The sequence below is a fragment of the Sminthopsis crassicaudata genome, chromosome 1 (genome assembly GCF_048593235.1).
Source record: "Sminthopsis crassicaudata isolate SCR6 chromosome 1, ASM4859323v1, whole genome shotgun sequence".
Taxonomy (NCBI): Eukaryota; Metazoa; Chordata; class Mammalia; order Dasyuromorphia; family Dasyuridae; genus Sminthopsis; species Sminthopsis crassicaudata.
Window position 1 is genome coordinate 366894144 of NC_133617.1, and position 14295 is coordinate 366908438.

The window sequence follows — 14295 nt, forward strand, 5'->3', positions numbered from 1 at the left end:
TAAACAGTAAGTGATGGCAAACTCAAAGAAAAAAGGGGCCACTAATCTGTACATAAAGACCCATATGGGCTGCATATTAACCTAGTCCTAAAACATAATGAAATTTATATTTTGTTATATTTTTATTTGTTTTAGTTAAATATCTTCCAATTACATTTTAATATGGTTTAAGAACTAGTGTTGCTGGCTGCATGTGGTCCCCTCCAGGCTGCCAGTTTGACATCTTGATTCATCCCAAATCCAACCCTTATTTTCTTGTAGACAAATTATGTGGCCTCCTTTATTATGTTTGTGAGTTAATTTTTTAGCTCAATTTTAGGAAAATACAATTTATCTCCATTAAATGTAATATTGTTAGAATCAATCCAATATTCTTATCTGTACAAATGTGGGCTTTAATTTAAGATAATAATAAAAAATGTTAAACAACACATACCCAAACATACCTATTTAGAGTTGCAATCAAACTATTAATGTCTAATCCTTTGTGGCCAGACATACAACTAGCCCTGAATTCACCTAATTGTGCTCCCATCTAACTCAGACCTCTCCATTTCTGCCATGGGAATAATTGTGAGACTTTGAAAAATGCTTTGCTAAAATCTAGGTAATTTACATGTATAACATTCCTTTCTCTACCAGCTAATAATCCTGTCCAAAAAAGACTCCCTGTGGGACTTATATAGAAACAAGCATCTTTTTGACTTGACAAAAAGACACATTGACGACATGAAGATCGATGAGTATCTACTGCTAAAGAACTTCTGTGTTAGCTAGTTATCATAGACATTTTAGAAATCCCAACAGATCACTCATTATTCCACATGGGGTTTGATGACTGATTAGCACATTAAAAAATTCAATAAATATAATTACAGTTGGAGTCAAAGCTTCAGGGTTTTATTATCCATCTGTCTTGTCTTATTCCAGTAGACCATAGATGGAACAGGATCAGAAAGCAGGAAAATGATAGATTTAAAGCTACAAGGTTTCAAAAACCATCTACTTCAATCCTTTCATTTTATGAGGCAAAAGACTAATGCCCTTACAGGTTAATGGTGACATAAGTACTAATTCCAAGTTCTTTATCCTACATTTGATAAAGGCCCCAGAAATCAGAATACCTGGGAAACAGGAACATTCTAGTCACTTCAATTGCCTAAGTAATTTAGGGTTGAGCAGAAAGACATTTTTGTTTCAACATTTGATATTGAAAACTCTCTAATTTGTCTTATTCACTTGATCAAGTCCTGCTTGCTAAATCTACCTTGACTGATTGAGAATCTTGTAGGATGCTATGTCCCATTCCTGGGCATCACCCTTTAGATAGAGACTGAGAGGGGTTAGAAGAGGGAGATGGGCCTCTGCTGAACACAACACTTTTATCTGTGGTGGTTTTATTGCTAAATCTCATTTGTCTCCTTTTCTAGTGATATGTCACCTCCTCCTCCAGGGAATGAGAGCAGAACAGAAAAATAAATTGATTGTACATTGTGGTTAATTGGATTTCAAATAATTAAAGTTTTAGTGACCCAATCTCAGCCACCCCTGTGCTGCTCAATCCTTTAATAAAAGCTAAGTGACCAATATGGTGGTATAGAAAGTACCTGGAGTTAAAAAGGAGGACCTGAGTTCAAATTTGACCTAGACACTTAACACTTCCTAGCTGTGTGACCCTGGACAATTAATCCCAATTGTCTCAGGGGGAAAAAAATCCCAGCTCTCCTATTGAACTTTTCTGGGAGATGGGAAGGGATAGGAGGAATACTAGATGATCTCCAAGCTCACTTTCTAGCTCTAATATTTTATTTTCTGTGTTTCTGTAAATTGATTAAATAATATTGAGCAGGATCAGAGGGTTTAGTACTAGAAAGCCTCAAAGATTAATTAGGCTGATTCCCCGATGAAGGAACTAAGGTTCAGAGAGGTTGTTACCGGCCCAGCTGAATAGTAGAAATATGGGTTTTACGGTTGGAAGAGACCTTAAAAGACTATACAGGCAGGCAGAGGCAGGCATCCTCATTTTACATCTGAGTACTCTTGAGGTCCAGGAAATAGAAATCATACAGGCAGTAAGTAGTAGGTCTGGGATTCAAACTGAGGTCTTAGAATTCCCTGTTCTTTTTCTATCTCATCCCAGTGCTCATGCTGCATCCAACTTACTCAAAAGATGTTCTATGGAAATACTAGCAGATATTGCCCTTCGGGGATCAGTTTAGATCTACTTTTGCTAAAATGTCAACTGCACCCAGAGAAATAACTGATTATGTTTGAATATAGATTGTAGCTTTCTCTCTCTCTTTCTTTATAATTTAATTTTTCTTGATTTTTAAATTTTAATTAGGGTGGGAGATCTATGTTTTCTTTCATAACATAATTTTTATGGAAATTTTTTGCATAACTTCATATGTAGTTTTTTAACTGTGGATGGGGATAAAAGAGAGAGTCTAAAACTCGAAAAATTTTAAAAACAAATGTAAATTTTTTCTTTTGTTTTGAATGTAACTGAGGGAAAATATTAAATAAATTTTTTAAATTTTTAAAAGAAAGGAAATATTAGCACAGTGGTGTCCTAACCTACCAACATTCTCTTTCTTTTCTTTCTCCAGTATTTGGAAGAGCTGAACACCAAGAGAGACAAAGCAAGGATCAGTTTCCATATCCCTACCGAAAGCCCACTCACGAATTTCTTGTGAGTATTGAAAGATACTTCTTAAAGCATGAGAAACAGCCAAGAGAGAAGTAACTCCCGTCATAGAAGTAACTCCCATCATTCAGCCATGTTCAACTCTTCATGAACCATTTGGGGTTTTCTTGGCAGAGATACTAGAGCGGTTTTCTGCCATTTCCTTCTCCTGCTCATTTTATAGATGAGGAAACGGAGGCAAAGAGGACTTGCCCAGAGTCATACTATTAATAAGTAGCCAGATTTGAACTCACAAAGATGAGTCCTTCTGATTCCAGGCTTGAAACTCTATTTATTGTGCTATCTAGATGCCCCCATTATGGAATTAAACTAATAAAGTTACTAAGAACAAGGTTGGGAAAAGTTGATAGCTCCCAGTTCCAAAATGAACAATTACCACTCTGTTCATGCACAATTTAAATGCGCAATTTCAATTTAAGGTATTTTAATTTCTCAGCTGGGCCTATGGTTTATAAACTAAATAGAACCCAAGGTCATAGTTAGCCAGAGCAGGTCAATAGTCAGTCCTATAGTCCAATAGTATTTTCTAAGCTTCATAGAGGCATATAAGTAGCTGAGCAGATAGAGATATTAAAACCAAGATAAGAAAAGTCAAAACGTGGAAGGGATGGCTGAACAGTAAGTGATGGCAAACTCAAAGAAAAAAGGGGCCACTAATCTGTACATAAAGACCCATATGGGCTGCATATTAACCTAGTCCTAAAACATAATGAAATTTATATTTTGTTGTATTTTTATTTGTTTTAGTTAAATATCTTCCAATTACATTTTAATATGGTTTAAGAGCTAGTGTTGCTGGCTGTATGTGGTCCCCTCCAGGCTGCCAGTTTGACATTTTGATTCATCCCAAATCCAACCCTTATTTTCTTTTAGACAAATTATATGGCCTCCTTTATTATGTTTGTGAGTTAATTTTTTAGCTCAATTTTAGGAAAATACAATTTATCTCTATTAAATGTAATGTTGTTAGAATCAATGCAATATTCTTATCTGTACAAATGTGGGTCTTAATTTAAGATAATAATAAAAAATGTTGGGGGCAGCCAGGTGGTGCAGTGGATAGAGCACCAGCCTTGAATTCAGGAGGAGCCGAGTTCAAATCTGGTCTCAGACACTTAACACTTCCTAGCTGTGGGACCCTGGGCAAGTCACTTAACCCCAGCCTCAAAAAAAAAAAAAAAAAAAAAAAAAAAAGTTAAACAACACATACCCAAACATACCTATTCAGAGTCTGGAGTCAGAAAGACTCATTTTCTGGGCTCAGACACTTATTAACTTATTAGTCACTTAATCCTGTTTGCCTCAGTTTCCTTATCTGTAAAATGAACTGGAGAAGAAAATAGCAAACAACTCTGGTATCCTTTTCAAGAAAATTCCAAATGAGATCATGGAAGTAGAATACAACTGAAAAATGACTTAAAGTTTCATAAAGTGCTTTCCTCCCAACCTATCCCAATCTTATAGCTAAAGAAACTTAGTCTGGAAGGTTTGATAACTTATCCATAATAATAAAGTTAAGTAAACCTCAGAATCAATTGTCCAAGGTTAGCAATATGGTAGGGTAGTTGACAAAGCATTTGGGTCCTGGGTTCTAATTCCAATTCCACCATCTACACCATCTGGGTAATGGAAAAGTCCTTGGACTTGGATGGGCTTGAGTTTCTTTGATCTATAAAATAACTGGGAGGGGAAGCAAAAAATAGACTGTCACACTGCCTCGGAAATATCTATCCCATTTATACAACATGCTTTAATGCAGTATGATTTACTTACCACAAAGACATCAGAGCAATCTAGGAAGATTAGCATTATAAATCAGATAGACAGCTAGGTAGATAGAGAAATATATATGTACATAATTATATAATAAATTTTTATCATGTAATGTATAATACATATATTTAGAGTTGGAATTTACATATGTATGTATATATGACATATTACATAGACATATAAATACACATAGATATAGAAACACTCACAGAAACATGCATAATTGGAATACAAATCTAGGTGAAGACATTCATTCAATTTGGCTCCATCTTATTTGAGGAGACTGCTGGTCTGGTGATCATCATTACTAGATTTCCCATATTGAAGATCCTTACATTTTGTGTTGCCAGAGTTGAGATAATTTAACAACATTTAGTTGGTGCTTTAAGGTTTGCAAAGTGCTTTACAAATATTTTCATTTGAAACTCACAATAACCTAGGAGTAAAGTGCTATTTTATCCTGATTTTACATATGAGGAAACTGAGGCAACTAGAAGTTAAGTGATTTGCTGGGCAGATTATACAACTAGTAATTGTTTGAGGCTTCATTTGATCTTAGGTCTGACTGATTCCAGTCCTGTGCTCTACCTGAAAGGAGAAAGCACTCTTTCCTATAGAAAAAGCTTTGGACTTACTGTGAGGATCAATAGCTTATTAAAAAAAAAAAAAAAAAAAACTATCCCAGGAGATGGAAAACAGAAAATAGTAACTGCTTCTATTGATCAAACTGATTCTGATTAGTAGTCTACATTTTAGACATTAACAGTACATTGTTGGACAGAGTATCTGTTGTCGAGGAAAAGAGGTAAGAGTTTATGCTGTTACTAGCTACGTGACACTGGAAAAAGCCATTTAACCTCTACCTCAGTTCCCTCAACTATAAAATAGGTATAATAGTAACAAGTACCTCCCAAGGCTACTGTGAGGATCTAAAAGGATATTTGTTGAGTGCTTAGCACAGGGTCTGGAATACAGTAATCACTTAATAAATGCTTATTCCTTTCTTTCTGCTGGATCCTCACCATACAAAAAGAAAGGTGCATATGTGGGACTCAAAACTAGGCTGCCTCTACATCAGAACTTGTTTCACACATCAATCTGCATTTGATTTTTACCAACATTCATCCTATCTTTGGGATGTTCTTTGGACTTGTACACAGAGACACAGATGCTCCATCTGAGCCAAAGAGATACCAAGGGGTTTTTTCTCACACCCTTCGAATCAAACCTCAGCTACAAACATTGTCATCCAGAGCATTCCATCATTTCCCTTCCCGAAAGCAGTCACAAATTCTTCCTCTTTTCAATACTTCTTCCTGCCTCCTCCCTCACCATTCTCACTTCCCCAAAGCTATCCCAATAATGTCACTTTAGTTTTTGCTTTTCTTTTTTTTTTTTGCCATATAAATGGCACTTTATATGTTTTTGCAACATCCTCATGAACATTGCTTTTCCCTCACAACAAGCCTGGATGATGGAGAAGGCAAAGATTATCCCCTTTTGACTCTGAGGCACAGAAAGATCATCTATCTATATATACAGTAAGGATGAAAATCAGGGACAGAACACAGTTTTGGGGCTTTTTTTCCCATCATACCCCACTTCAATGGAAGAGTTACAGGTTATAAAAATCTGTTGTTTTTCTGCCATTCCCTCATGCAGGATCTCAGTAACAGCATGGAAGACAGCACTGAGATCAAGGTGGAAACAAACGTGACCAAGACCTCTCGGATCCAAAATTCCTTAGCCACCGGTGGGAAAAGACTCAGCAAAGCCTTCAGTTACATCACAGGAGAAATGAAGGAATGTGGAGAGGGGCTTAAAGGTAAAGAATCAGCAAGAACAGTCCCACTCAGAAGGGATTATCTTCTACTGGCAGTCAGGGAAAAAACAAAGTCTTGCCCAAGAAGTATGACTCAAGCAATTACCTCATCAGAGATTAGGGTCTTTCAAGAAGGGCTCTGTGACTCTATGTAACAACCCCTAAACTGCCTGAAGGGAATTATTAGTGTACTTTCCTTCATGAATTTATGTTGTTACACCTAGAAGGAACCTTCTGATCCAACCCATGTATTTGATGGGTGAGTGAACTAATGCTGAGAGAAGTGATGTGATTTACCTGAGGTCACACAGATAATGGCTCTGGAGACCCAGGTTCAAGTCCTGCTTTTGATGTCTATAACCTCAATGACCTTGAATTAGGCACCTCATCTCTCTAGGTCTGTTTTCTTCTCTATAAAATGAGGATATTATATTAGACTATTTTTGAATCCCTTGCAGCTCTAGTTCTATGACAAGCTGTGAGCTAGGTCTTCTAAATCCAAGTTCACAGGCCTTCAGAATAGCCATTTAACTCCGGAATTCTCAACTGGTGTTTATGAATCTGAAAAAAAAAAAAAGAAAGAAAGAAAGAAAGAAAGAAAAAGAAAAAGTTCAAGCTTTAAAAAAAAAAATCTTCTGAAACCAGAAAAATTGGTTTTCTTTGGTAATTCTATGTATTCTTGTTTTGTGTTCAAAAAACATTATTCTGAGATGGAATCCATAGACTTCCCTTGACTGCTAAAATAATCCATCCATTGTAGGGGGAGAAAAAAGGTGACAAACCCCACCCCATCCCACCCCACCCAGAGCTATACAATGGTTTAAACGAGTACTAAGTATAAACCCAGCTTTAGACAAAAGGAAAATAATGACATTTCCCCTCTGGTGTGTCCCTCCTCCCAAATGCTAATTCAGTATTAGGGTACAGTGTTAGTACAATGGCTTTGCATGCATTAGCCTGGCATTCCTGGGAGCTCCCTAAGGAAACTCTCTTCCTCTTTCAGACAAGTCTCCAGTATTCCAGTTCCTGGATTGGATCTTAAGGGGCACGTCCCAAGTCATGTTTGTGAACAATCCTCTCAGTGGTCTCATCATCCTTCTTGGCCTCTTTGTCCAGAACCCCTGGTGGGCCATCTCAGGCTGTTTGGGAACCATCATTTCTACTCTGACTGCCCTTATCCTGAGTCAGGACAGGTAAGTCCTGAGGGCTACACAACCCAGCAACCTAAGGGCAGGTTTTCTAAGGGTGCCATCTGTAGGAAGGGTTCAAGTTCAAGCCAGACAGCCAATTGCACATGTTTCAACAGCAATTCAAGGTTTCCAGGAGAGTTTTTCCAAAGCTACCCTAGGAGGCGGGCAGCACAAATATTATTAGTCCTATTTTACAGATGGGAAGACTTTCTAACTTCAATCTTCTCACATCAGTCCTTCTATCCTCAGAGTGATAGTCCTGATTTTCTCTCCTAAAAGCTATCTTCCAATGAGATTTCATCTAGATGAAAATACTCTAATGACATAGTTAAAAGTTCAATTAAAAGACCAATGATGATTTCCTAAATATATAGGGAATTCACACAAATATATAACCAATATATTCTTCAATGGAAAAATGGTCTCCAGATACAAATAAATACTTCTCAAAAGAGTTGCAAACTCTCAACTACATGAAGTATTGTTCCAAATTCCAAAAAATAGGAGAAAAGTCTACATGAATTTTAGGGTGTGGAAAGGTAATAAATAGCTGGGAGTCCAGTGTGGTAAACATCTTGTGGATAAACCTGAGGAGAAATTTTTTTATTATAGGCAACTCCCAAGTGAGGAAATTCTTTCTACTAATGCCATCACTTATTCAGCAACTCACAGTTTTGGAAAATTGGCTAGATTCCTAAAAAGTTATCCTCTTGGTTTATCTAAGATTATACAGACAATGTGTGTCAAAGGCAGAAATGGAACTCTTCCTAACTTGCAGACCACACCTTTAGTCATCCTCCATTCCCAAGTTTTCCCCGTCCAGCCTGTTCTCAGGAGTGACATTTGGCGCTCCACACCTTTCTTTCCTTTCTCCCTCCCTTTACCTATCTCTCATTTCATTCCTTTAAAGATGTACTTTCTTCTATAAAGTCATCTGGCCTCTCTGTACCTCAGTTTCCATCAATTTATAAAATGAGGCTGTCAGAGGTATGTGACTTTCCTAAAATTATACAGGTTGTAAATGACAGAGCTGGGATTCATATCCAAGCTCTCCAAACCCAAGTCATGGATCATAGATTGGGGATAATCAAAACCCCTTCATTTTAGAATTGAGGAAATTGAGGTTCAGAGAATCCAGACCTTTTAACTTTGAATCTAACATTCTTTCCATTATGGCATTTGTGGCAGTAATCTCTCAAGGGTCAGTGATTTAGGACAGAATAATAACTTACTCCAGGGATATCTGCATTGTCCTAAAGGACGGACTTTAGGGGCATTTTTAATCCCAAAGGACATGAATTTCTGATGGCAGAAGTTCGGATCCTGGGAGACACTAGGGGATGGAGGGAAAGAAGATACCTTGGTCTCTCTCAACAAGCCATGGAGGACTCCACCTTCACTATCCTCTCACTTGCATCCTGTGCTTTTCTATTCCCCAGGTCATCAATTGCAGCAGGACTTCATGGCTACAATGGGGTATTAGTGGGCTTGCTGATGGCTGTGTTTTCAGAGAAAGGGGATTATTACTGGTGGCTTTTGCTCCCTGTCATTGTTATGTCCATGACCTGGTAAGTCCCATCAATAAAGTTGTGGGTATAAATTAAATGCCTCTCCCTACTACTCAGACACATCCTAGCTATATGACCCTGGTACATCACTTAGCCCTGTTTCCTCAGTGTTTTTATCTGTAAAATGAGCTGAAAAATAAAATGGCAAGCCACTGCAGCATCTCTGCCAAGAAAGCCCCAGATGGGGTCATGAAGAGTTGGAAATGACTGGATAACAGCAACCATACTCCCCAGGTCCTTTCAAAGTCTCTTTTCTCTGCTTGGGAGGACCCAAACTCTAAATACCCCCCCCCGCCCCGTCTTGTCCTGTCTGTTGGTTGTGAGCTCCCAAACCTTCCTAGCATCCTTATCTACCTCCTACTCTCTGAATCGAGAGGTCATTCTGCCCCCAATGTAACCAGTGATTACTTGCCTACTGTGTGAGACAACCCCTGCAGCACAGACTGTATGGGAGCATGGAGCCCCTTTGGTTCTTCTTCCTCCCCCAGGATACAGACAGTAGGGCACCATGGGCAAAGCACTAGCTCTAGAATTTGAGGATCTGGGTTCAAATCTTTCCTCTGATAAATACTATTACCTGTGTGACTGTGGGAAAGCCACTTAACCTTTTTCACCTCAGTTTGCTGTACTGTATAAAGATGGATCTGATGAGTTCTAATGTACCTTCCAACTCTAGATGTGTCATTCTATGAAAGAGCAATGGCTCTGGAATCTCTGACCTCTAACGGCTTCCAGTTCAATGTAGGAAGACAGCCCAGAAAAGAAAGTGGGAAAAGGGAGGTGGGGAGAGAATGTAGAAATTTGCACTTGTGACATCTCAGATCCTTGAAGTGTCAAAGAGGAAACAGCTTTCTCTCCAGCACACAAGAGCCAAACAGCTTTTTCTATGATATGTCTACCCTGATACCTTACTTAGAATGCTCTCTAACTCAACCTGACTTTGGGGTTCATGAAACATGTCCAGGGAAATATTTGTAGCTGAAGAGAGTCTTTGGCTCAAAGTGCACATCTCTTGCCCCTTTGCCCAGTATTCTTTAAAAAAAAAAATTATTTTCAAAATACATGCAAAGATAGTTTTCAACATTCACCCTTGCAAAACCTTGTGTTTCAATTTTTCTCCCTCCCTTCCTCCTGTCCCCTCCCCCGAATAGCAAGTAATGCAATTCTTCTAAGCATATTTTCATATTTATCATGCAGCACAAGAAAAATCAAATCTAAAAGGAAAAAAAAAAAAGCAACTTTTCCACTATTCTTAGATCTGATACTCTAGAGCAGGGGTTCTTAAACTGCAGTCCACAAACTTGCCTTTTTTTTCTTTTTTTTTTTTAAGAGGGAAAGACACAGAAGTAGAGAACTGTATTTCACTACATTTGATTTCTTTATAATCTTACAAACTTTATTTTATTCATTTCTAAATATGAATCTGAGAAAGTGTCCATAGCCTTCTCCATTCTATTAGAAGATTCCTCCAAAAGATTCAGAACTGTTTTCAAGTCCAAAGGTGACAACAGAAAGCTCAGCTACTCTGCCTCCTTGTCAAAGACTTCTGGCACTCTTCAGTGTGCTCCAGCCAAGGAATTCTTACTATTCCAAAAAAATTCCAGGATGCTCACAATTGGCTGCTGCGGGGTCACTGAAAAGAGCAAAGAAAAGAAGGCAAAAAGTTTGACAGGAGAATCAGATGAGACCAAGCTTGACACATGGGCTCCTCTGTCCCAGCAGTGGCTGAGAGAGGCAGATAAATCCCTGAAGGAGACTCCTGGAGCAAGAATTCCCAGTTCCCTTGGTCATTTCCTAGAGTCCACAAGAATAAAACTATGTGCTTTTAAATGTGCACACACACACACACAAAAGACAGAAAGGTTATCTGAAGTGAGTTCTTAAACTCTCTTTTCCATCCCCAGCCCGATTCTTTCCAGTGCCCTGGGCACCATCTTCAGTAAATGGGACCTCCCAGTCTTCACCCTCCCATTCAACATTGCTGTATCGCTGTACATGGCAGCCACGGGTCATTACAACCTCTTCTTCCCCACGGTTCTGGTGCAGCCCATCACCTCAGTGCCCAACATCACCTGGTCTGAGGTCCAAGTGCCTCTGGTAAGTGACGCTGGAGGCAGAAAAGCCTTGCTTTAAATTGATTTTTGGAAGTGGTGTTTACTTTCCTGGGAACACAACTCTCCCCACAAATGTGTAATTACATGGTTAAGCTATTATGTACACAAAGTTTTTTTTTTTTTTTTTTGTCTTGTTTTTATTGATACTCTTTGTTTTTATGCTCCCTTTCATTCTGAACACATCCTCTCCTCTCTCCTCCCCAAGGAGCCATCTGTAATAAGATTTTAAAAGGAAATGGAGAAAAAAATAGAACAGCAAAACTGATAATCTCCGTGTCTAGCAGGCAGTATATTGTATATCCAAAATAGCTCACCTCGGCATTGGATTTTCTCAACTTTTCTCTGGAGCCAAGTTTGCTCATTATAATTACACTGAGTTTTCTTTTTTGTGGCTGTTCTCTTTAGTTATGGTTGTGGTCATGTATGTATTGATTCTTTATAAGATAAATTTTTAACAAGTCAATTTAACAAATATTTAATAAACAACTCCTAGGAGAAGCTAGACACTGCGCACTAGGTGCTAGGGATATCAAAAGATAAGGGAAAAAAGAGAGAGCCTTTAAAGAGCCTACGTTATCCTTGGGGGCTATGATGAGTGCACAGAGAGGTAAATACTAGTCAGTTTGAAAAAGCAGCCAACATTTTAAAAAAAGTAATTACTAGAGTTGGTCTTGAAGGAAGAGAAGGCTTTTGAGAAACAAAGATGAAAGGACAGTGTATTCCAGACAGCCTGTGAAAACTCATAAAAAGAGGAAAGGGAATGTTCAGTTCCAAAGAACTGCTCCAGTCTGGCTGGAGCCAAGAATTCATAAAGGAGAATAAGAAGAAATATCTCGAATGATAGAGTGGAACTAAACTGTAGAAGAATTTGTGTAAGAGAGTCCATAAGAAACCACAGAAGCTTTTGGTGCAGGGGGAAGAGTTGAGAAGTCTAATATTCAACTGACCGTCAAAAATAATCAAAGAATTTCAAGCTGGAAGGGGTCTTTGGTTGATCAAATAATAATTTGGAGATTAGTCTCAAAGATGAGATAAGAGATAATCCCTCTTTCTGCTTCCAGATATGGAAGCCCCTGCATGCAACACAAGATTTTATTTTTTTTTTTTAACATGTTGATTGAAGGTTTTTCCCTTAGTTTTTGTTCTTTATAAGTGATGGCTTTCTGGGAGGGGACAAGTAAAGAACACACTGGGAAATGTATGTGACATAAATCAAAAGGGATCAATTTTTTTTAAAAGAAAAAGGTTGTGATAATCGAAAAAAAAAAAAAAAAAAAAAAAAAGCAGTGGGATTGAATTTTGGGATTGCTATGCAACTGGAGACAACAGCCAGAAGCAGTGGGAAGATGACCTCTTTCCCAGATAGGGCTCTATTATTCCACCATGGACAAGTCACTTTATTATTTCAGTTTCTCATCTGTAAAGTGAGAGTGTTAGAGAAGATAGCATGAGACTGCTTTCAGCTTTAGCACTCTTTGATTTTGAGTGGTGTAATGTAACACAAAATCCTTAAGTTAAAGAGTTCCGCTCATTTTGGGGGAGGAAGTGGGCTGTGGAACTTACTACGCGGCCCTTTCTTTGTATTTTTTACATCAAAGATGTCAAATTCATGTAGAAGGTGCCAGCATTCTCCCTGGTGGCCTGACTCGGATTAAAATGTAATTGAGGAATATTTAACACAACAAAAAAAAAAAAAAAAAAGTATAATGAAAGACAGCTAATATTACATTTTAAAACTAAGTCACTGCACCTCACTAGGGATTCTTACTTACTCATTAGTGGCCTCTTTTTCTACTCAAGTTTTACACCACTGCTTTAAATAAGAAACCTAGTCATGTAAATCCTCCAATAATTTGAGAATAAAAATTTGTGTCCTTATTAAGTTTTATTTAATTGAAATAAATGAAATAAACCAACTCTGAAGTTGGGAAGACCTGAGTTCAAATCCAGACTCAAACAAACACTTATTAGTTGTTTAAGCCTGGACAAATCACTTAATCCCAATTTCCTCCTTCTTCCCCCCCCAAAAAAATCCTATATGAAAAATTGTTAGGTTCTTACTAAGTGCTAATGAGATAATGAGATATTAGGTTTTTACTAAGTGCTAAGTCGGTACTTAACAAAAAATGATAGTGAAATATGCCAGGGCAGCTAGGTGGCACAGTGGATAGAGCACCAGCCCTGAATTCAGGAGGACCAGAGTTCAAATCTGATCTCAGACACTTAACACTTCCTAGCTGTGGGACCCTGGACAAGTCACTTAACCCCAGCCTCAGGAAAAGAAAAGAAAAAAAAAAAAAGAAAAAGAAAAAGAAAGAAAGAAATATGCCATCCTAAATCATAGATATTTTAAAAATATTACAATCTACCCTCCCTTCAATTTGAAGGGGAGAAAAATTAGGCTCTGAGAAAATGACTTGTCTAAGGTCACACACTCTTTGATGAGAAAGTCAAACCTAGAACTTGAAAGTCTGGCCTTCTGGTTTAATAGAATTTCCATTTTATTGTGAGTCTTCTTTTGCTGTGATTTAATTCTGCTACATCATCTACCCGCATAATAAGCATGTTATTGTATGATGCTTACAGCTTTTAAGAGCCATTCCGGTTGGAATTGGTCAGGTGTATGGCTGTGATAACCCCTGGACTGGCGGCATTTTCCTGATAGCTCTTTTCATATCTTCACCACTTATTTGTTTGCACGCTGCAATTGGATCTACCATGGGGATGTTAGCAGGTATGGTCTCTTTGTTCACCCATCACCAATGATCAGGGAGAATATTGGTACCCAGGGCAACCCTTTAACAAAATTGTGAGGTTAGTGATATTCCCTTTTAACATCCCAGCCTCCAGTTTCTTTGGATATTTGCTCTCTGATAATACCCCCACGATTTCCACTTCAAGCACCTAGCCAGTCTTCAGGCTGTCTAGCCTTGCCCTTCCCCTATTTTCAGTATGTATCAGTCATTTACAAATGAGTATTAATTTTTTTATTTATTTATGAATTCAAAGTTTTTTTCTTTATTTATAGAATAAAACAGTGTCTATCAGGATTACAGGAATTTTTAATGATTATCTCTCAAATAGAACAAATTTTCTGGGGACCGAGAAGCCTTATCTATAT

The 14295-nt window shown here is 38.0% G+C and overlaps 1 protein-coding gene across 6 annotated transcripts in view; it reads left to right on the plus strand.

The window, feature by feature from the left end:
- The window catches only part of SLC14A2 (solute carrier family 14 member 2), a 679109-nt gene that overhangs the window by 652147 nt on the left and 12667 nt on the right, over positions 1 to 14295 (plus strand). For all 6 annotated transcript variants that reach the window (XM_074279251.1, XM_074279254.1, XM_074279253.1 and 3 more), the window contains 6 exons: positions 2610 to 2692; positions 6143 to 6305; positions 7306 to 7495; positions 8932 to 9060; positions 10965 to 11157; positions 13761 to 13908. In XM_074279251.1, coding sequence (XP_074135352.1) covers positions 2610 to 2692; positions 6143 to 6305; positions 7306 to 7495; positions 8932 to 9060; positions 10965 to 11157; positions 13761 to 13908 — 906 coding nt within the window. The remainder of the gene's footprint in view (positions 1 to 2609; positions 2693 to 6142; positions 6306 to 7305; positions 7496 to 8931; positions 9061 to 10964; positions 11158 to 13760; positions 13909 to 14295) is intronic.